This window comes from Pan paniscus, chromosome 4 (genome assembly GCF_029289425.2).
Source record: "Pan paniscus chromosome 4, NHGRI_mPanPan1-v2.0_pri, whole genome shotgun sequence".
NCBI lineage: Eukaryota > Metazoa > Chordata > Mammalia > Primates > Hominidae > Pan > Pan paniscus.
The window spans coordinates 39,624,785-39,646,515 of record NC_073253.2 but is presented as its reverse complement, the minus strand read 5'-3'; the positions used below and the strand labels follow the sequence as shown (position 1 = coordinate 39,646,515).

The window sequence follows — 21,731 nt, the reverse complement described above, 5'->3', positions numbered from 1 at the left end:
CTAGTCCTCACTTGATTGACATTTAAGTTGTTCCTAAGGTTTTGCTCTTATAAACATAGCTGCAATGAATGACTTTACATATGTCTAAACTTGTTTTTTTAAATTAAAAAATTTGTGGTAAAATACACATACATAAACACTGTCTTAACCATTTTTATGTATATAGTTCAGTATGGTTAAGCATATTCACATTGTTATGCAATTAGTCTCCAAAACTTTCATCTTGCAAAAGTGAAACTTTACACTTGTTCAATAACTTGCCATTTCTTCCTTCTCCCAGCCCCTGGGAACCACCATTCTACTTTCTGTTTCTATGAATTTGACCACTCTAAGTACCTCATATAAGTGGAATCACATAGTATTTGCCTTTTTGTGACTGGCTTAGTTCACTTAGCGTAACGTCTTCAAGGTTTATCTATGTTGTAGCATGTGTCAGAATTTCATTTCTTTTCAAAGCTAAATAACATTTCATTGTATGTCTATACCACATTTTGTTCATTCATTCATCCATCGATGGACATTTGGGTTGCGTCCACCTTTTGGCTATTGTGTAAACCTGTTTTTAAAGAAGGACAATTTTGTTTCTTTCAAGTGGTGCAGTAATGCAGGCTAAGCCTCCGGAGGGTTGTCAGAGAGCTGTGTTAGGTTCCAGCTTTACTGAATGTTATACAGGAGGTCCCTGGGTACAGCCTGTCAGGTGCTCACGCAGGCCATATTACTTCAATCCTCACATTTCAGTGAGGTGGACAAAATCACTCCAGTTTTCAAGAGCAGATTGGAGAGATTCTGATGACATTGGGTCACACGCATAGTAAGAGGCAGAGCTGGCTTCAAACCCAAGTAGTGGCTGCTTTGTCATCTGGTGCTTTGCTACAACTGTCAGCAAAGATGACTGCTTCCGAAACTTGCAGTTTTCCCTTCCTTATTTTTACCCAACAGTTCAATAGCCAGCACTTCCCTAAGTCACAGTGCAAGCCTGAGTCCATCCTACTCTAGTTCAGAATCATCCATTTTACATGTGTAGGATCTAAAGTAGTTATATGTTATTTTACTTTTCTCTGTGTGTCAGTTTCTAAAATTAGGGTTTTTTGTTTTTTTTTTTCTGATCATAAAAAAAGTAACACAGACTGGCTGGGTGCGGTGGCTCACACCTGTAATCTCAGCACTTTGGGAGGCTGAGGCAGGCAGATCATGAGGTCAGGAGTTCGAGACCGGCCTGACCAACATGGTGAAACCCTGTCTCTACTAAAAATACACAAATCAGCCGGGCATGGTGGTGCGCAACTGTAATCCCAGCTACAGGGGGTGCTGAGGCAGAAGAATCACTTGAAACCAGAAGGCGGAGGTTGCAGTGAGCCGAGACCATGCCAGTGCACTCCAGTCTGGGTGAAAGAGCGAAACTCCGTCTGAAAAAAAAAAAAAAAAAAAAGTAACACAGGCCCACTGTGGACAATTTAGAACACAGAAAAGCTTAAGGAGGAAAACACAACCCAGAATGTTATCACTTGTGTGGAATTCCACCACTTTCATCAGTTGTGCCTGGTTAATTTGGTTTAACATTTAGCCTTAGTATTTTCTAATGCTGTTGTTTTGTATTTTATTCTACTTTTTCATGAATACGTAATACCCCCAAAGCCATTCTGTGGGTACGAAATCTATAGCATCGGGCAGGGATTTATGTTGGGGTCCCTGCTGCTTAGTGGACTAGATATTCCAGTAAATACAGTCAATGCTACCATTTGACTTTGTTTTCAAAACAAGAGCTCACAGTTTACTGGGCCTCATGATTTGATTTTCCCAGATTTCCCTTCTTCTTTCTTTTCAAGGTCTGGCACATAGTTGGCACCCAATACATAGTTAATAAATGAATAAAAAGTATCTTTTCTATTGGCTCCCACAATTTTTTTTTTTTTTTTTGCCAAAGAAAAGTGTTTCTAGGACCATGTTAGGGTCTGGTTAGGAAATAAGGAATCAAAGTTTGGTATAAATTTGACTTTCCCAGCCGCTTGTTCTCTGCTTGTCCTCTTGGCCTGAGGTGTCAAAAAGCTCTCAGAGAACCTTCTATCCACGCTACCTCCCAACCCCTAAGGGTAGAAGTGTTTGGATTTTCACTCCAGCATATATTCCTTAGGAAGATTTTCCTTTGAACTTGGAAACTCTGGCTCTCAGAATGCTGCCTTCTCAAAGCAGGCTAATTATAGTGATTCAAATGGCTCTGCAAGCCAGAATGTAGACAGCATACAATTAGAGGCTTGCTAAATGCCTGCAAAATGCAGTTCTTCCTAATTTCATTACTGTCTCTTTTGATTACAGGCTGATTACTTTCAGCCCTAATTTTCCTGCTCGCCTGGGTCTTAGTGCCTAGACTAAGAACCAAATCATTTATATTGGTGGGAATCGCACTTGTTGCAAATATCTAACCATGTAAGATAATACTTGGGATATATTTCTGGATCCATAAGGGTTCCTAAGATTGGAACTTTTCTTCTTGGGTCATTTCTGACCATTAATTTTAATTGTTTTCTGAGCAAATTCTTCATGGGTCATTTGAAAAGCAAATGAGAACCACCATCCTTTGCTCAGGGAAAAATATTTAGATGTTGAAGTGGTGCACTCTATGAAATCCAGAGGATTCTGCTTGCAAAGCTCTATGCCCTGGCTTTGAGCTCTGTCCATCTTGAGAAAAGTGTACCTTTTTGTAATTCGTCTAAGTTACCATGTGGGCTCCAGGCAGTTCATTCCCAAAATTATGTCCAGAACAGCCCTTGTTGATCATTCCGTTTGTTTAAGATTAAAACCTCTCACCCTTGGTGAGAGGCAGTATGGTATAATAGAAAAAAATTCTAGTTAGGGGTCCAGTGACCTATGAATTACCAGGGTTGCCATTATTGATATTATTCTTAATAAGATCCAGCCCTTTTCTGTCTTATTACTCAATGCTCCTCAAAACATGGCTTCTACTTCCTAGTCTAAAGTGGCTGTTCAGGCTCCTGCCATCATGTCAGCATTCCACTCAGGAGGGAGAAGAAAAGAAGGAAAATGCCATTCATCTCTCTTCTGTTTAAAGATACTTCCCAGAAGTTGCATGTCCCACTTCTATTTACAGACCATTGGCCAGAACTTAGGTCACATAACTAACTGCAAAAGAGGCTAGGAAATATTCAGGGTGGCACAGGTTCTAAAGGCTTTATATGCATTATCACATTTACCCCTGACCACTCCACTATGGGGTAGTTATAAAGACCCAAAGAAGCAAAGGACTGGCCTAAGTTTACCCAGCATGGGCTGGTAGAATCAAGATTTGAACCCAGGCCCCCTTGTTCCAAAACTAGAGCTCCTAATCACTAGGCCATATCACCTGAATTTTTTTTCTTTTTTAATTTTAGCAAGGAAAGACTGCCCTGGCTGTGGCCTCCAGGAGCAACCATAGCCTTGTGGTGGACATGCTCATTAAAGCAGAGAGATACTACGCCTGGAGAGAGGTAAGGAAGGACGATCCCAGCACAGCAGGGGCTTTCCTGGCAACACCCATCTTCTTACAGGGGCAATGGGGGGGTCTGTGCCATTCTTTGCTCTAATGAGCAGAGCTCTGGTCAGTACAATTATAACTGTCCCTTCTGTCTTGTGCTGCCCCCATTCGTGGAATGAACAGCTGCCTCTTCCTTTGTGGACATCAGACGTCAGAACTGAGAGCGCGTAGAGTTCACTAGGGCCAAGCGACATTGACCAGGCCAGCTATAATGGGCCTAGCGTGTGAGCCCCTGATGGGTGACGCCTGGTTGTTCCCTCTGTCCACAGTCTGGCCATGAGCTATTCCCAGTAGCACGAATGAGTGGTTAAAAAACTCCTTTGTGTGGCTCGGCAGTTTTCAACACACCGCTGTGCAGGCTTTCAGGCACTCAAGTATTCTGTGAGAGTCACGAAAACCTTATTCATCTAAGAACACAAAAAAACTTGTCTGTAAGTCATTCTTTTTGCTGTTCTTTTATTTTTATTTCCTGTGATATCTGCTACCCATGCAGCTTCTCAATAGACTGCCCTCCCCTGCAAGATTCAACTCTATGCCCTCAGGCAAGAATGGCACTGCCAGGCACCATTCTTGACTTATAGTGATGTGTTGTTTCCATTCTAGGCTGCATGGCTACCCCTGGCCCAATGTGTTAGCTCCAGAATTCAGGCCCTAATCACTTGGAGCCCACCCTGAGTTTCTACAAACCTGGATTGCTGTCCACCTGGCCAGTCTTGGGAAATTTCCCTTAAATCCTTAAAGCAAAAAGCATTTACTCATCTCCTTCTCTCTCACAATCCTGTTTAATTAGCTTGGTAGTCTTGATATATATGGATTCTTTTAAAGGTCACACTATCCTCCTTGCAACTTTTCTTGCCTGTAAAACAAAACAAAAAAAGTGCTTTGCTTGTAAAACTTTTTGTTTTAACAATTGGAACTCTGTTTCTTCTCTCCCATTCCTCATATTTCTATGTTCTTCCATCTCCTCCCTTTACCTCTTCCTCTTTTCCTATCCTCAGGCTCAATTTCTTAAATTATCATTGTATTTTATTGAAGACAACTTTGCCAAGTTCCATCTTTTCTCTTTCTCTTTAACTTGCTTTCACATTTTCTTTGGAAATAGAAATATTCATTGGTTCTATTTTTAATTCCTGATAGCTCTTTAAAAATTATTTTGGGTAGATAAGAATAAATTACTTTCCCACCAAATGAATATGCCCTCTTTCCTAATGAATCTTTAAGACATAAGAGTTAGGTATACTTTGAAAACCATATATAAAACATGAATATAGCTAAAGGAGACCCCCAGAAATGGTAAGAGTTGTTAACTCCGGTGACAATTGGGGTCCTGGGGTCTGGAGTGGGAGAAATACTTGTTTTTTAAGATACATCTTTAAATATTTTTTTAACCAAATGCATTTATTATTTTAAATTCTCTTTGTTCATTGAACAAGTTTATATCCTCGCCTAATATAAAATGGTTCCTAGTAAAAGGATTAAAGATATGATTTAAATTTCCTCTCTCATATCCATTTATCCACTAACCTAACCACCCAGTCATCCATTATTAAATTCAGTGGTTCAGAGGCAAATGGGAGCTTCCTAAAACCTGGCTTATGTTATTTTAATTTCCACCAGTTCTGGCTCATGTTATTCCTGCAAATAGTTCAGTGTTTTGGCAGGCAAGCTATTTAATGCTTCACTGGCTGCTGAAAAAGACCTAGGCTTTCCAAATCTCCTGCCCTTTTCAATGGAAGCCTAAGGGACCACCCAATCCAATCCTGAAAGGCACAAACCATGTAAGTTTCTTGAAGAACTAAAAATGTTATCGCACAAAGATAGATGCAGAAGCATTTTGTGTTCTTCCCTTTCCCTTGTGACATTTAGGCTCTTGATCTTGTTGGATTCATCATTGTTTCAGGAGATGGAATGAGGAGAGAAGGACAAAGTGAAGTGGCCCACAGCTCCCGAGTTTGCTGGAGCTCCCCATCCTCAATCTTACTTCTTTTAGAATTCCTGGGAGCTAGGCACTGTGGAAGTAAAGCTGAGGCTGGGTTGGAGAAGACCCTGCTTTTTACAGTCTCTAAAACAATTATGGGTAATTCACACCTCCCATTCCTATTCCAACTTCTGTACACAAAGTTCAGATACTAGAGGAAGGTTTTGCCTTTCTTGGCCAAGCTTTCCGGGAGGAGCTTATTGCATTTCCCTTGTCGAGCTTCCTGGAGGAGGTTTCTGATGCTGTGAAGGATCCATGGTGGGGGCCCATCAAGTTCTTCTCATCAGTTTTTAAACCCAGGGTCCTAGACAGTTTTGGTTCATTTCCTGCCCCAGCCTGGATTCCCATCTTGTTGTCAAGAATATTTTCATTAAGATACACCTCTATTTAAGTGAAAGACAAAAATAGAAGTCACTATACATGAGAAAGGAAGTCCCAGACTTCTTGGTGGGCCGCGTGTCCTGCATGTCCTTAACTGATCTGCAAACTTCTGCAGGAGGATTACCTGGAGGCCTAGTGGCATAAGCACAGCATGCAGTTCTAGGAAGCAGTGATGCCTGCTTTCACTCAGTGATTTTCTCCAGTGTTTGTGGTTTGATTCTGCAGGACTCTGGTGGATTCTGCAGAAGGGACAAAAGGAACCTTTCAACAGTCAGAAAACAAGATGCCAATCTAGGCATAGTGCTGTTGGCCTGAGCCTGGCTATAGTGACTTTAAATGATGTCCACTCCTGTCCTCTCCACTCCCTTAGTCACCTCTTCCCCAAGCCCCAGCCTGAGCTAGGCTCCTAGTTAACTCTCCTTATGCTCACCAGAGAGCAGGATGAATGAGGGACCAGCTGTGGGGTCTTATTAAGGATACAGCCAATCTGGGCTCACCGAAGCTTCAATATGAGAACATCAAATACCCAAAAGAAGAAATGGGGGTATGGGTTCAAAGGAAGGCCGTTAAAGATGGTTTTGTTGTTGTGACACATCCTTTGCCAAGACAGCCTCTCTGTTCTCATTCTCTGTTCTAAGCAGCATGGGACACAATAGGCAAAATCCCTCACATTTCCTATGTCAGACAGACGGTACCCAAGCTTTTAATTTCAAGCATTTATTTCCATTTTGGATGGCAAAAAATATATATATATGATCCAGTGACAGGAGGCATTGAAAACATAGTCTCGGTTACCACCTTACTAGTTATGTTTGAAAAACATATATACTCTGAAATAAGGTAATAAGTAGAACATGTCTGAAATCTTCTGATACAATTATTTTCACTTTAGGAGCATCATGAGAGCATCAGGGACCCGTCAACAGGCTTTACTCTGACATTCAAGCAAGATCACAGTCTGGAGACCAGACACATTCGCACGCTTCTCTGGGACCTGGCTTACCATCAGCTGAAGGCCAATGAGTGGCAGAGGCTGGCCCGTTCGTGGAACTTTACAGATGACCAGATTAGAGCCATTGAGGAGCAGTGGTCGGGTGAGTACAGACTAGATGATGTGGGCAGGAGGAATTCACTGTTAGGAACAGCAGTGCCTCCTGGTGTGAGGTCTTCCAAGGAAGTGTGTGGCACTCACAATAAGCTGCAGTCTTCAAGGGGCCCAGGAATAGGGACAGTTAGCTTAGGTCCACACCAGTGATTTGGGCATTAAGATTTGCAGAAAGTGAACACTCGTGGTCTGCAGTAAACTGAAGTTTGCAAAGGATGATTATGTGTATTGAGCCATATCAGACATGTGGCATTTAGCCTAGAGAGACAGTAAGATTCCCAACTGGACGGTCACTAAGGAAGCAAGCAAGGATTTAACAGTTGGTGTGTCAGTGGGAAGCCAATCTGATTTCTATGTTCCTTGAGACTGTCCTGGGGTGAATGGGTTCATTCTGTAATCAACAGGCTCGCTGTTTAAGTCTGCGCTCCAGAAAGAGGAATTCCTTAAACCAGGTGGGTGTGGGAGAAAGGGTTGTTGTAGGACACTGCCTTAGGGGAGACTTGGCTGTGCCGTGAGCGACACGGGGAATACAGACTCAGAGGGCTTTCTTGGCTAGATGATTCCAAGCAATGGAATCATTTCAGCTGGACTCAAACTGTCATAATTAGTGAAGTCAGGTCAGCTAGATTCCTTAATTTTGTTTTTTGTGGTTAGACGAAAACCTAGGAAACATAGAAAGTTTACTTGGCATTAATCAACTAATTAGCTTTGAAAACAATGAAGCAAACATGTTTCTTGGCAAAGTTTTCTATTCAGAGCACTGCCCTCTCATGGACATCCTAAGACGAGAAGGTGTCCTTGCTCAGGGGTCGATTTGTATTAGGGATTGCTGGCAACTGGGGATGGCAGAAGCACAGTCTGTGAGCACACACTATTTATACCACATACAAGTAAATTATGAGACTTTGTATTGCACATTCTTAGGATACATTTTCATGTGAAAAATAGAAGATAATGTATTGAAAACATTAAATACTAACTAGTTTCTAACTAGAAAAATTTTTTTATTGTTAAGATTTCTTTTTTGTCATTAATTAGGCTTATAGTGTTCTGTGAAGTCTTTAGGAAAATTGAGTTGCCTCCTGGAACTCTAACTTGACCTAAAGAGATGACTTGAAAATATAGTGTATCTTCAGAGTACTTGCCAGCAGGATAAGGGGGATTTTAAAGTGTTTCGATGGAACCTTTATGGAGGGCCTGGAGTGTTTATTTCTGCTGGATGAGGGATAGATACATCAGCTCTCTAAGCCACGCATGTTTGATGGAGTTTATAATCTAGTTGGCACAATAACAATGACATTTGCAATTCAATTATATTGTGATCCAGGGTAAGGTTACTGGCACTGGGGAGTTTGTGGGCTTTTGATCAAAGGAGTGACAGACTCATGATGGTATTTAAGAAAAATTAGTTTGTCAAGAGCAAGATTAGGAAAGGAACAGAGGACTTGTCCAGGAGTACATTCTGTAAGTATGCAGTTCCCTCTCCCTGAACTGCCCGCTTCTCCATATCAGTCTGTTCAGTGAACTTCTCCCTCACCCCTGCAGAGCTCAGGCCCTTCCCTTGCACAGCATGTCTGCTCCTGCACACTCTCTCTCAGAGCAAGGAGCCTGTAGTGAAGTCCTGTTGGGAACCACAGAGGCTTTGTGGCTCCCTATCCCAGTACTTCCCCCAACACCTCTCTAGGCTGAGATATGCAGTGAGTATTTATCAAATGAATAATCCTGGCCCAGGGATGCAAACTTCCCTCAGAGTAGCTTCCTTGAGACTGGAGTGGCAGAATGAATGGTGCATGCTTGCTGCTCAGAGTGGGGAATATGGAGCAGCAGTGGCAGCAGCACCCGGGAGTTTGTTAGATGCATGGATTCTTACCCCAGACCTACTGAATCCAAACTTGCATTTTAGTAAGATACCCAGGTGAAATAAGCACTGTTGAGTTTGAAGAGCACTGGTCTATGAGAAGTTGCATATTTCATTAAAATTGTTCCCCCTGGGCAGGCACCACAGCTGTCCTCTCTCTTGTACACTCCTTTGGGTGTGTGCCAAGCATAGCAGGTGCATAGCACAGGCTGGAGGGAAAGCAAATGCTGGTCATCATAAAGCAGCACAGCGAGGGCAACTGGAAGGGCTTTTTTCGAAGAGGAACAGGCAAGCAAACAGTCATTCAGAAAGTTTAGTTGGAACTGAGATCACAATGGAAAGAGATAGCAGCTCGTGGTGTTTTACCTCGGACCTCTTGTGCTTGGCACAGGAAATGAAAGCTTCCGTGAACATGGCCACAGGGCTCTGCTTATCTGGCTACACGGGACCCTGATGACTCAGGGTGACCCGGCCAAGCAACTGTATGAAGAGCTGGTACACGCAGGTTTCCCAAAACTAGCTGGTAAGTGACAGTTTCAACAACAGAAATTCTTTCTCCCTTAAAATTTCAGGAAGCAGTCTACAGAAATATCATCCTGACCAGCTACAGCCCCAGCGTGGTGTTAGCTGTGGCTCACACGGAGTATGGAACTATGGAAGGGGCTTGTAAGCTGTCAGCACCTTCTCCTTTGGGGAATGACCCAGTCAATACTGGTTACTCATTAGCCCAGCAGTTCTGTGTCATCCCCCTACTCGGCATTTGAAAAAGTGTGGTGGGAGTGTTTTTGTTTATGTGTATGTGTGGTGGGGGCAGGTGGGGTGGGGCAGAAGTGCTAAACTATCCCATACAGTTATAGGATTGTTCTCCACGACTAAGAGTTGTCTTGCTCAAAATGCCATTTTACCCCTGTTGATAAACTGCAGGTTAGTGTATTTGAAAATGTTATCTCTAGGTAGAACAAAAAGAGCAGACAGGCTATTACTTTGCCACCTGAGGTTATTGCTAAAAATCAGTCTGCCAAAATCACTGACCATATTGTCAGGAAAGATCCTTTAAAAACTTATCAATAAATTAGGCGGTGTTGTAGCTCTCATGTAATAACAAGCATTCAAGCAAAATACAGGAACATCTGCCATTATTTTCACTGAAGCAGTTTTACCTGGAGCAAGAAGATAAATGAGTGAACACCGACTGATCCAATAGTTTCCAGCAGTAGTAGGTACAAGGAACAATGTGTGGATACTTACCTTCCATCACATGATCTCATAATATTGGAGTTTTTCCCTCAACTTTAACCCTGTTCCCATTGGCCCTGAGAATACTCGCCAGTGGTGCTTTTAGCATTTACCCTGAAAAAACTTTGCCATGAATTATCTTGTTTTTATTATTATTTTTGGATCGCTCTAGTATATTGACTTTGGAAACAAAAGATATCATTCTACTTATAGCATTCTGGTTTTACTAGTGGTATTTCCATTTACAAAATATGGAAATTCTTGATCATTGAAAATGTCAAGTCCTAGAAAACGTAGCATTCCTATATGTGATGTTAACATCGTTCTCAAACAATTGTTGGCCAAAGATTCATTCCATGAATCCAATTTTTCAGAAATTGATGATTCGGATGATTCAGACTATTCTGATGTTAGTTCTGTTTAGAAATAACTCCAAGAAGTTTTTATATTTGTTTTTCACAATGAAAATCAGATTTGCTTCAGCCTCAAAGAGCGTGTTTATGTAAAATTGAAGAAGTGCTGGCAGTGAGCAGCACTTTTTTTTTTCTAAATGGGAAAAGGGTTAAATGTATTCTTCCTATGAAAGAGGTTCCATAAGAACTCTTAGAGAAGATGAAGATGCAGTCCACTGAACTGGCTAAGGGTATGTGTTCTGACGCAAGGCTGTGTGAGCTCACTCTTGAACTCCAAAGCTGACTGACTGGTTGTAAACCTCGAGCAAGTTCTATGACCTTCCTGTGACAACCTTCTCATTTATTAACTAGGAAAGAAAATAAAAATGTTTACTTCAAAGGGCTGTTGTGGGATTTAATGAATAATAGTGCCTGGTAGACAATCAGTGCTTTAAAAATTTCAGGTATTCATAAATGTTATCTTATTTTTTCCAGAAAAGACTCGTCATTTCAAAAGCAAAACTGACTCAAACTCCAAGAAATGTGTAGTTTCATAAATGCCTAAAGAAATTGTATTTACATGATTTTCCACTCAGCATTCAGTTCTTTTAATGCCATAAATTTCTTCTAGCAGTAGCACTGATTTTCAACTATGATGATGGTGGTGACAGGGAACTCTAACAGATGAAAGAAGAGTAATACCATGATACTTTTCAACCACTAAAAAGTCAAATATAGTTTTTTTGCTGAGGGCAAGTTGTGATTTTCCCATTTCTATCATTTGATGTAATCCATGTAATAAGATAATCTAGGACGGTTTTGTATGTCATGTTTTTTTTTAAAAACTCATGGGAGCAGCATCATGGTACAGTAAAAAAACAACGGTTTTTTTATAATAGACAAATATGGTTTTGAACTTGGTTTTGCCAAATATTAGATGTGAACCTTTGGGCATGTTAATGTTGTTTACGTTCTTAGATCTTCAGTTTCCTTCTCTATAAACTAGGAGAGATGTCTATTTAATCCATAGGGTTGGAATGAAGATGAAGGGAAAATGCCTGTGTAGCCTCATGCCCATAGTACGGAAATCAACTGCTATTTCTCTTTCAGTAAGAGAAACTGGGTTTGGAATTTATAGTCATTGTTGACTTTAAATCACACATTTTATGTAATATATTACTTAGGAAAGACCAGAAGTATGTACACCATTTTTTTTTTTTTACATCTCTTGGTGATGTAATTACAGATGATTATTTTCTTTGTACTTTTGGGTACATTCCATTCTTTTTTTCACAAAGAACATGCATTATTTTCGTAATCTAAGAGTTATGAAATAAATGTAAAATTGAGTATCAGTTTGTGTCAGTTTATGTGCACCTATTCATTGGAATTTAAGACTCTCCATTCTCAGATTCTGACTCTAAATTTACAAGGCACATACTAAAACCATAAGCAATTTCAATCCAGTTATTCTATCATGAATTTATAGTTTTATGTCTTTGTCTCATACTGATTATAAATGGCCCACTTAATCTTATGAATGTTTAAAACAGGTAATAGATTCACATGATTCCAAAACGTTTTTCAAAAACATATTGAGAAGTATTGTCCCATCTGTTCTTCAGTATGGCCAGTTTCCACTGACCTCTCTTTCTCTATCACTGCTCCCCACCAGATTGGGGTAACCTCTTTATGCAAAAATAAACAAATATGAATATATACTATAACTGTGTCAAGTGTTAAACTGTTGAATTTACATTAACTTAGGCCAACACTAATTGCTTGGTGCTTTAGACAACATACATTTCTAGAGCTTAAAGCTTAAAAATATGTTTATAATATTCTTAATCACAACATTCATAATGTTCACTTCAGTTTGTCCATATTGTTTTGGCTTGGATACTGAAAACCATTCCTAGTTGTAGTCTAGATTCCTCAAAAAGTAGAGCTTGTCTAAGACCGAAGTTTGTGTGCAACAACTTTTTCAGAAGTGTACATCCGGGGAAGGAGCGGAGGAGAAAAGGGAGTTGTCTAGGGAGGAGGGAGAGCAAGAACAAAGCGAATTACCTAAGTGGCCATCACTTGGTACAAGCATAACTGATTATTTAATCTTGGGCTACTCTATTCCGAGAGACATGATATACTAATGCATCTCAGGACAATTCATACAGGGAGAAGGAAGGAAGAATTGGTCTGTTTACCACAATGCCAAGTATTAATTCTGGGTTGCATGAGTGGGCTCCCCAGTGGAGCCTGCACTATCCTGACTCAACTGGGAGTGAACGGGGAAGCCCGGGAAGAGCACACACACGGAAAGGGCACGAGATGAGGTGCTGGTGGTTTGTGTTCATGAAAAGCTTGCTGAAGACCATGAGGGGTGGAGCTGTTTACCACAATGGTAGCTGGGCCAGAATCCAGAACAAGTGTTGTGTAAATATCTAATACCCTTTAAGAAACAGCCTAGTAATTCAGAAAGGCCTTAGGATTCTATTTGCCTATCTCACATTTATTCTCTGATGTCCTGTGAACAATGTGAGGCAGCAAGAAAACCTATTTCCTATAATAAAAATTAGTGCAGAGAACTTATATTCAAATTAGAAGAGGCTTCAGATGATTCACTCCATCCACTCTGTTAAAAGAGATGGAAATTGAGGTCCTGGACAAACTCTTTAGAACCTGTTAATTTTTATGTATAAGTACTGTGAAATAGTAGGTAGATTTTATTCTTATTTCACAGATGAGGATCCAGAGATTCATTTAATTGTCTGGCCCACACAATCAGTCAGCAATGAAACCATTAGAAGCCAAGTCTTGTTCACCTAAATCAGTTCTGCCCAGATGGTTTCTTTGTATTGGCCAGCCATTGAAAAATTTCTGCCCAGGCCTAGGTTTGCTGAGTTGCTCAGGGCTACGCCACCACAGAACAGTGTTTAGATGTTCGGGGAGAACAAGGTAGGTTCAGTGCTGCAGAGTTTCAAATAAGGCGAGAAAGAACACCAGAAACAGGCTCATTCTAACAGGAAATTTCTGATACTTCTGTAACTCTAGTGCTAGTATTACAAATGTTTTCCCTTTTGGCATTAAAAAATGATTCATAGGTGTTGCCGTTTCCGTCTATTTTCAACTGTTAGAGTCCTGGAAAAATGAAGACTAACATGTTAAAGCCACAAAAAACGGGGCCGCGCGTGGTGGCTCATGCCTGTAATCCCAGCACTTTGGGAGGCTCAGGCGGGCGGATCACTTGAGGTCAGGAATTCGGGACCAGCCTGGCCAACATGATGAAACCTTGTCTCTACTAAAAAAAGATACAAAAATTAGCCGGGCATGGTGGCTGGCACTTGTAATCCCAGATACTTGGGAGGCTGGGGCAGGAGAATTGCTTGAACGTGGGAGGAGGAGGCAGTGAGCCGAGGTCACACCATTGCATTCCAACCTGGGTGACAGAGCGAGACTCTGTCTCAAAAAAAAAAAAAAAAAAAAAATCATTATTACACTTGGTCTTTTTTAAATTAAAAATAAAAATATCCTAGTTTCCACTAGTTCTAATACTTTGTTTTTAGTAAGGTTCCCTCTCAACACTTTGAGTGAATTACAGCTGTGTAATATTGGAAATGATTTAGTGTTTTATAAATAGTGAAAATAAATTTATATATTTTGATGCTGTAATCAGCAACAGGCTAAACATATTAAAGAAATAAAGTCCAGCTCCTTTTTTAATTTAAAAAAGTTTTACTTAATTGTTTAAATAAAAAATAACATTAAAATAATTTCTACATATAGTTACAAAGCATGGTAGAGCTTGAAAAAGCCTCTTGTAATTTTGAACAGATGAACATGATGTCTCCATGATGTTCTAACAATATGGAAAAGTTAAAACCAAAAGACTTCTAACCCTTGGTAAGACCAGAGGGATTAAAAGACCCCACTATGGACATATTCACTTTAGTCAACCACTTTTATGGAATGAACACTTGTGAGAGACTGGGTGTGAGCTGATCTGGTTCCAAGTGATCTGGAAGCTGAGGTACTACTTTCAGGATGAATGGTCCGGGGATATTTTGCTGCAGTTGCTTGAGGAATGGTTTGCTGAAAAGACAAAATTCTGCTTTAATAATATCCCAAGATTATGTATACTATGTATCATTTCATCATCTATCATCTATAATTTAACCCAATAAACATTTGTTAAGATCCAGTAGAAAGAAGCAATGAGTGGAGTGAAGCAGCTGTTAATTAGATGAGGCCTTTGTCTGTAAGGAACCCCTACCCAGTCTGACTGATGTGTTCAACACCCACAGTGTAATATCAGAGCTATATCCACAAGGCCCATTAAGAAAGCCACGGCAGCCATTCCTCCAACAGGGCCAAGTGGAATCTTGTAATGTGTACAGAGGCTTTGTAAACAGAGAGAAACTCTGTGGTGTTTGGAAGAGGGGTCAGCCCTGAGTCCTCCCCTCATTCCATCCAACTTCCTTCTCTCTACTTGACTGTTAGTATGTGGATGTGATTATCTCACAATCCCAGGGGCACACAGAAGCCCTCAGGATGCAGTCTGGTCCTTGCTTTAAACCAGAGCCCTCATATTTAACCTGGTTCACCTGGGAGCAGACTAAAACTTTTATGCACATCACCTCAGAGCTCAAAGGAACACCTCAGACATGAGCACTGAGTCATTAAAGTCAGGACACACGTGACTCACTCAACACATATAATATGCATGTAATACATGTAAGTACACACTATGTATACAAGTACACATTTACATGTAAACATGTGAACAATATGTATCAGTACAAGGCTTTTCCCTATTAAACCCGATAAAGCTTCTTAGTAGCCAGCAGTGGGATTTGTTATCAAGTTCTCAGTCCACATCACTGACTAGGACATGTCAATTTCTATTAGGGTCTTCCACTTAGAAAAGTCATTGTTAAAATAGTTTAAGTAAAATTACATGTATTCGGTCAAAACATTCACTATGTATTTAAAAAACTCCAAGCTGTAGTTTTTGCTTAAAAAAAGAATGAAACTTCTTAAAAACAAAAGATCCTGTCAGATTCCGTTTTAAAAAGAACAGAACTCCTTTTTAAAGAAAAATAACTTCTTTTCTTAAAGTATCTTATAAAAATGTTTATTTGTACATAAACAACTGGATAACCATTATAAATAGGAGATACTCTTGCAACAGATAAGAAATTTTAGTTGCCAGTCACCTAATTAGTTGCCAGCCACTAACCTGAGCCTGCCAAAAAGGCTTTCTCCTTGAGGAGGATGGGCAAGAGGAACTGTAGAAATAAAGTAGCCACTGAAATTATGATACACAAAATATGACAGAGAATGAAGTGGCCCTAGAAGCATGCAGTTATCCAGCAGATGAGGCTACAGTGTCACAAATCGCATCCTTGGTTTTTTAGTAATAACTATTTCTGGTAGATTTAGATCTTGATTCCCAGAGTGAAAAGAAATACAGTACAAATGACTGCCACTGTGTCTGTTACATAATCCAGGCAGCTGATGGCTATCTGGTTCATATGCAGTTAGTGGGTAAGAAATGCACATACTGAATAAAGGGAGGGCAGCATGGGAGATAAGTATCAGAAACAAGGGTTCTAAATGTTTAGTACTTTGATTTTTCTTCTGTAAAATATGAATTCCCATCATTACTACAAAACAAAAGGTTGTCTAATAAAAAATAAACACACATGTGCTCTCTTTACACCTTCTTTACCTCACAAATGGACAGTCTCTCACCATCTCTATACATTTTCTACATCTGAAAAAACAGAAGTGGGTTTATTTCTCATTTTTGATAACTTGTCTTCCATATTCAAAAATATATAGAAAAGTCTTCTACGAACTTTCAGAGTCTGTCCAACTTATGAAATATGAAACCTAAGATAATCCTAAAATAAATCCTCTGTCATCTCCATGTCTCTATCTGGACTTGGTGCTTCTATCTCCAGCCTTCCACCTCGCTAAGGTCCCACTTCACCTGAAGTTCAGTTCAAATCAATCCAGCTTGTCTTCATTTAATCATCTAGTGCCCAGCTAGTACTCGGGAAAAAAGGATTTAAAATCATTCCATATATTTTTTTTTGCTAATACTTAGAAAGTACACAGGAATGTTGTCCGATGCTGAGAATTTATAGAGGGCATTCTCTTTTAAAATCAATCCCTGAAATCAGCTGGGTGTGGTGGCAGGTGCCTGTAATCCCAGCTACTCGGGAGGCTGAGGCAGGAGAATTGTTTGAACCCAGGGGGCGGAGATTGCAGTGCACCAACATTGCGCCATTGCACTCTATCTAGCCTGGGAGACAAGAGAGAAACTCCGTCTCAAAAAAAAAAAAAAAAAAAAAAAGAAAAAGAAATCCTTGTTTTTCTTTAGGGATGTTCTTATCACTCTTATTATACTTTTTGAGATAATTGTTGATTCGTACACATTTGTAGGAAATAATTCAGAGATATCTCATGTATCTTTTTCTAGTAACTTTCAGTAAGTTAAATTTGCTTATGGTTTTATAGTTTATAAAATGCCTTAATACACCTCGTTTAATTTTCACATTATCTCATTTAATCTTGAATCCTAACAATAACCCAAGGAGCTATTTTTATTAACCCCATTTTACAGAAGAGAAAGTGGAGACTCAAATATTTTACTTGATTTGTATATATCACAAAGCCAATAAGTAGCAAAGCTGAAGCACTAACTCGGGTTTTAAAATTTTTGCTTCAAATTCAATGCACCTTCTTTATATCACATGCATTTATTGCAAGTTGAATTTTGTTAAACTAAAAACATGCTGACAATTGTACTGAAAAAAGGGGAAGACTTTTTTAAAAAAAGGACCAAAAATTAAAAACTATAAATGTAGGGGAGTTTTCTTGTAATAAAATATCTGCTACATGAGCAGCTAGTGAGTGAACAATTTTTGTCTCTTTTTAAACTGATAATAAAAGCATTTACATATTTTACTCTTTTGACCACAAACACACTGGATTACTTTTAGTATTTTATAATTTTTACAGTTTGGAAGAAATGATGTTTCTGAAATTAATTTCCCAACAGCAGAAAAGTAGATTTATAGCAGTATATATATTTAAAAAAAAAAACAAACTGTATCAGGAAAAGGCAGAACAAGTACCAGTCATTATAAATTTTTATCTTCTCAACATGTTATGTAAGTGTTTACTAGTCTATGAACTCTCAGGAAAAAGACTTTTTGACAAAAGGTCATCAAATGTGGACTCACCACTGTGACTGGATGATGTTTTTCCACAACAACTGAGCTCATGGGAGGAGAAACTCCCATTATAGCTAAACTGCTGCTAATTCTATTTTTTGAAGCAAAATCACATCTTCCTGTGATCCGGGCTGTAATAGTTCTTCCTGCTTTCTGTTGTGCAGAGGTTACAACTCTTGGCACATACTAAGAAGAAAAAAAAATAAAAGAAGTAACAAGGTGGCAGAAAATCCACAGCAAAATCTATTGATTCCATAAATTATGAAGAATACACAGGCATTTAAAATAATTGTATGTTCAACCAAATTTAACATGGAAAAAACAAAATCACAAGACAAAAAGCAAAAAAAAACTGAACACCCCAAAATATCCCTTTAACCTGAGTATGCCAACAATTTTATAAGATTTTAGAAACTTAAAAAACCAACTTTTTTTTTTTGAAATGATAGATTTATAGGAAGACACAGAGATCATATTGAAAAGTACTGTGTGCTCTTCACCCAGTTTCCTGCCATGGTTACATCTGACATAATTAGAATATAACAAAGTCAAAACCAGGAAGCTCACCATGAGATAATGCCTGTGTATAGATCTCTGTCATTTTATCACCTAAGTTCCCGTTAACTATCACTCAATCAAGATACAGAATACTCATCACCACGAAGATCTCCCTCGTGTCACCCTTGACAGTCATATCCATCTCTCTGTTCCTTCCCCAACCATCCTTAACCTCTGGCAACCATTAATCTGTTTTATGGACTCTTTGATCCTTAAGCATAATTAATATTATCATTACACATATGCTTCTGTGTTCTGCCTTTTTTTCCTTCTCATTTTATTAATATACTTTTTTTCACAAGGTAATACAGAGACCTGCTATAGTTCTTAATGAGATGGTTTTTATACCAACATACTACTTTGTCTTTTTCTATTACATTTAGCACATTTTGCAAAAGAAAAATCCTCTTTTGAGAGTTACTTCTGTATAATAAAAATATATTGCAAACAATGGAACGATCATATCAAAAAGTATTATCAGCTTTTATAGCTTTTGCTGCTTATTGCTGGATGATACTCCAGAAAAATATTTACAGCAGGAATAACACGTAAGTGGACTATTTTCCCACTGTCAATCAATTACACAGCCGCCTGTTTAAGTCTGAGGTGAAATCTACTATTCAAGTTGTGGTTCTTTATTAATGTTTCATATTTGTATTCCATTTTGTCAACTATTCATCTTATTTGCTAAGAATTGAAAGGATATTAATATTTAAATTTAATAGTTCCTGACGAGTACTAAACTCATTTAATAATTATAGATACTTATCTCAGAGTGTAAACAATTTCCCCATTTCATGTATTTGTCTTAATTTTCAATGCACATCCATTTTTTTAAGTTGTGGTTAATCCTGTCATTAATTTCCTCTTGCTTCCATGATGAAACCAAAACCAGCTTTGGACAGCTGAGGTAGTTATATTCTTATAACATTTACTTATTTTGGCTTAACTTATTAAAACATTTGAAATTCCAGTGTGAAGTATTAATCTAAATTCATTTTTTCTCTAAACAGTTTTTCCAAAGGCATTTATTATCAATCTTTTCCCGATTATTATAGTTCGTCTGTGATTCTCCATATAGCTGCATCTAGCTACACACAGTCACAGCTGTATATTGAAATGGGAAGAGAGTGGGCTTCAGGAGAGATGTCTCTGGGAAAATTAAAATGACAGAGTATTGATGTTTTTGGAAGACCCTATGGAAAATAGCATTCAGTGGGGTTTTGTAATCCTTGGAGAGTTTGGAAATAATTCACTATAGTTGGATAGAAAACCGAAGATAAAAATGAAGCAATTAATTCTAAGAACAAAACATTATACCAGAAAGGAAATGTAGTCATAGTACACATTCATGGCTTAGCTATATTAGTAATCATAAATGATTTAATCTGAAATGGGAATATCTTAACATACAGGGAGGATAAGAAAAGTGAAGAGAGAGAGAAGGAATAAGGTGGCATCAGGAGGCCAAGTACTCTTATCTGTAATAAGTTAACAGATAATGTTTGAAATTAATAAATGTAGAAATAATGATATAAACATACTATTTAGGAAAAAATGGAAACAGAAGAAACAGCTAACAGAGTTAGGGAGAGGGATTTAGAAGACTGTTTCTCACTATAGTCCTTGTAAAAATGATTTGGCTTTTTAAACCATAAACTTCTATGGATATTATGAAATTGAAAAACTAAATCTCAGATTTAAAAATATTTACAAATATGTTTTTGTGGACTAAATTCATGCTTCTGGCCTGAGGGGAACTTTGTCCTATTACTTATTACAATAAGGGACAAAAAAGATTTTACAAACTCCTGAAGATGCTTAAATGCTATTTCAAAATAGAAAACTAATTGCTGGCAGGAATATTCTTTGCCAAAATGTGGAAATAAGTACAATTGAGTTTGTAACTTTCCTCCTGCCCAATCACGCTTGAGGGGTGTCCTCTCAGTAGCCATGATTCTCACCTGGAGCTTCAGGTGTGAATGAAAAACTAGAGAAGTCTGGACTGAAGAAAATTAGAGTAGCAGGAAAAATGCTCATAGATGATAAGCTTCATTCAACCCAGCTCAGAATTGCTTTAGAATACCTTCAATAATTTGAAAATATATACTCCTGTAAATAAAATGACTTCTAAAAGACTTCTAAAAGAAATCTCTATACGCTCATTGAATTAAATAGAAGTTGTCTTAAATGGCTCACATGTTTACTGTCGGCTGCTTGTTTTCAGATGGTTTGTCACTTGTACTTGTTAATGTTTAATGTATTAAAAATTGTATAAATTGATGAAAAAGAGTTGAAAACGCATAAGGACAATTTAGAAATAATTCATAAAGATAAATTATTAGAAAAAAGTTGCTACTAATCAGGGGGAGGAAAGAAAAACCTAGAAGGATTCTCTAATCAGATTGTTTGGAAAGTTTTGTTAGGTTCATGCTTTACAGAAACTGAAATTGGAGATCATAGAAAATATATTGGGTGTGGTTTATATTAAAAAGATGACAATTACAATCTTTGACCCCACATTCAGTTTGGCTCCACATTTAAAACCAGCAAATTAATACATATTTATGTTTTAGGATAAAATAATGTATTAGGTATGTATCATTCGCTGCAAATTAAATGACCACTTACTGGTACCAATCATGTTGGAGTTCATTAAATTTATCAGCTTAGCTGACTTTAAAAAATGCTATAAAAATAAAAATTCTAGCATTTTAAGCCACATCAACATAAGCAACAAAATTGAAAGGAGTAAGAAAAAAATGAAATGACATTAAAAACAGTATTTGTAGCTTAATATTTGACAGAGAGACAGTACAGATCATTGGTTAAGAGTAAGAGGTCTAAATCAGATTTTCAAAGTCTGAATTCCAAATCAGTTACTAATCGTGTCCTTAGGCAAGTTGCATACTCTCTAAGCCTCAATTTCTTCATTTATAAAATGGAGAACGCAGTACCAACTCCCTAATGATACCCTTTCACTTTCTATTTGAATGAAGAGGAAAATTAGAAGAGAAACTTTACTAAAGGTCTTTACCAAATAGCTTTAAAATTCAGTGAAAAATATTTCCCCTCAATTATTCCAATTGAAGTTAGAAAAAGAATAAAATGCCATCTACTGTTCAACTTTATGAACTGCAATATGCTTGCTTATATAACTGTCCAGCCTTTTTTGAAAAATGGTTTCCACCATGAAATTCTGATATTGTCTTTAACATACTGAGGATGTCTGCATTAAAGAAAATCATTTTAATATTATTATTTTTTAAATAATTTTATTTAAATTTAAATAATTTTTTTAAATAATAATATTTTAAAATAAGATATTATTTTATTAGCATGGTAATCTTCCATTCTCCAGTTATTTGTTTGCTAATTCTCTGTACTTTCTGGACCTATCTCCTTTTAGCTACTGGAAATACCAAGAAAAACTGAAAAAAATTTTTGAATGTTCAT

At 38.1% G+C, this 21,731-nt stretch overlaps 2 protein-coding genes across 5 annotated transcripts in view; one reads left to right on the top strand and one right to left on the bottom strand.

Moving 5' to 3' along the window:
* The window catches only part of ANKDD1B (ankyrin repeat and death domain containing 1B), a 66,097-nt gene extending 54,263 nt beyond the window's left edge, over window positions 1–11,834 (top strand). Inside the window, exons 12-15 of the mRNA XM_063604430.1 lie at window positions 3,387–3,482; window positions 6,781–6,982; window positions 9,243–9,374; window positions 10,975–11,834. Of these exons, the coding sequence (XP_063460500.1) occupies window positions 3,387–3,482; window positions 6,781–6,982; window positions 9,243–9,374; window positions 10,975–11,036 (492 nt within the window). The 3' untranslated portion in view covers window positions 11,037–11,834. The remainder of the gene's footprint in view (window positions 1–3,386; window positions 3,483–6,780; window positions 6,983–9,242; window positions 9,375–10,974) is intronic.
* Window positions 11,835–14,188: 2,354 nt separating this feature from the next.
* Window positions 14,189–21,731, bottom strand: part of POC5 (POC5 centriolar protein) — a 43,604-nt gene continuing 36,061 nt past the window's right edge. For 2 of the 4 annotated variants that reach the window (XM_003810451.5, XM_055112311.3), the window contains 2 exons: window positions 17,727–17,903; window positions 14,189–14,565 (listed from right to left, as the gene is read on the bottom strand). In XM_003810451.5, coding sequence (XP_003810499.1) covers window positions 14,422–14,565; window positions 17,727–17,903 — 321 coding nt within the window. In that variant the 3' untranslated portion in view covers window positions 14,189–14,421. Of the gene's footprint in view, window positions 14,566–16,204; window positions 16,250–17,726; window positions 17,904–21,731 lie in introns of all 4 variants that reach the window. The other 2 variants (XM_008962813.4, XM_034959929.3) reach the window with 2 other exon arrangements.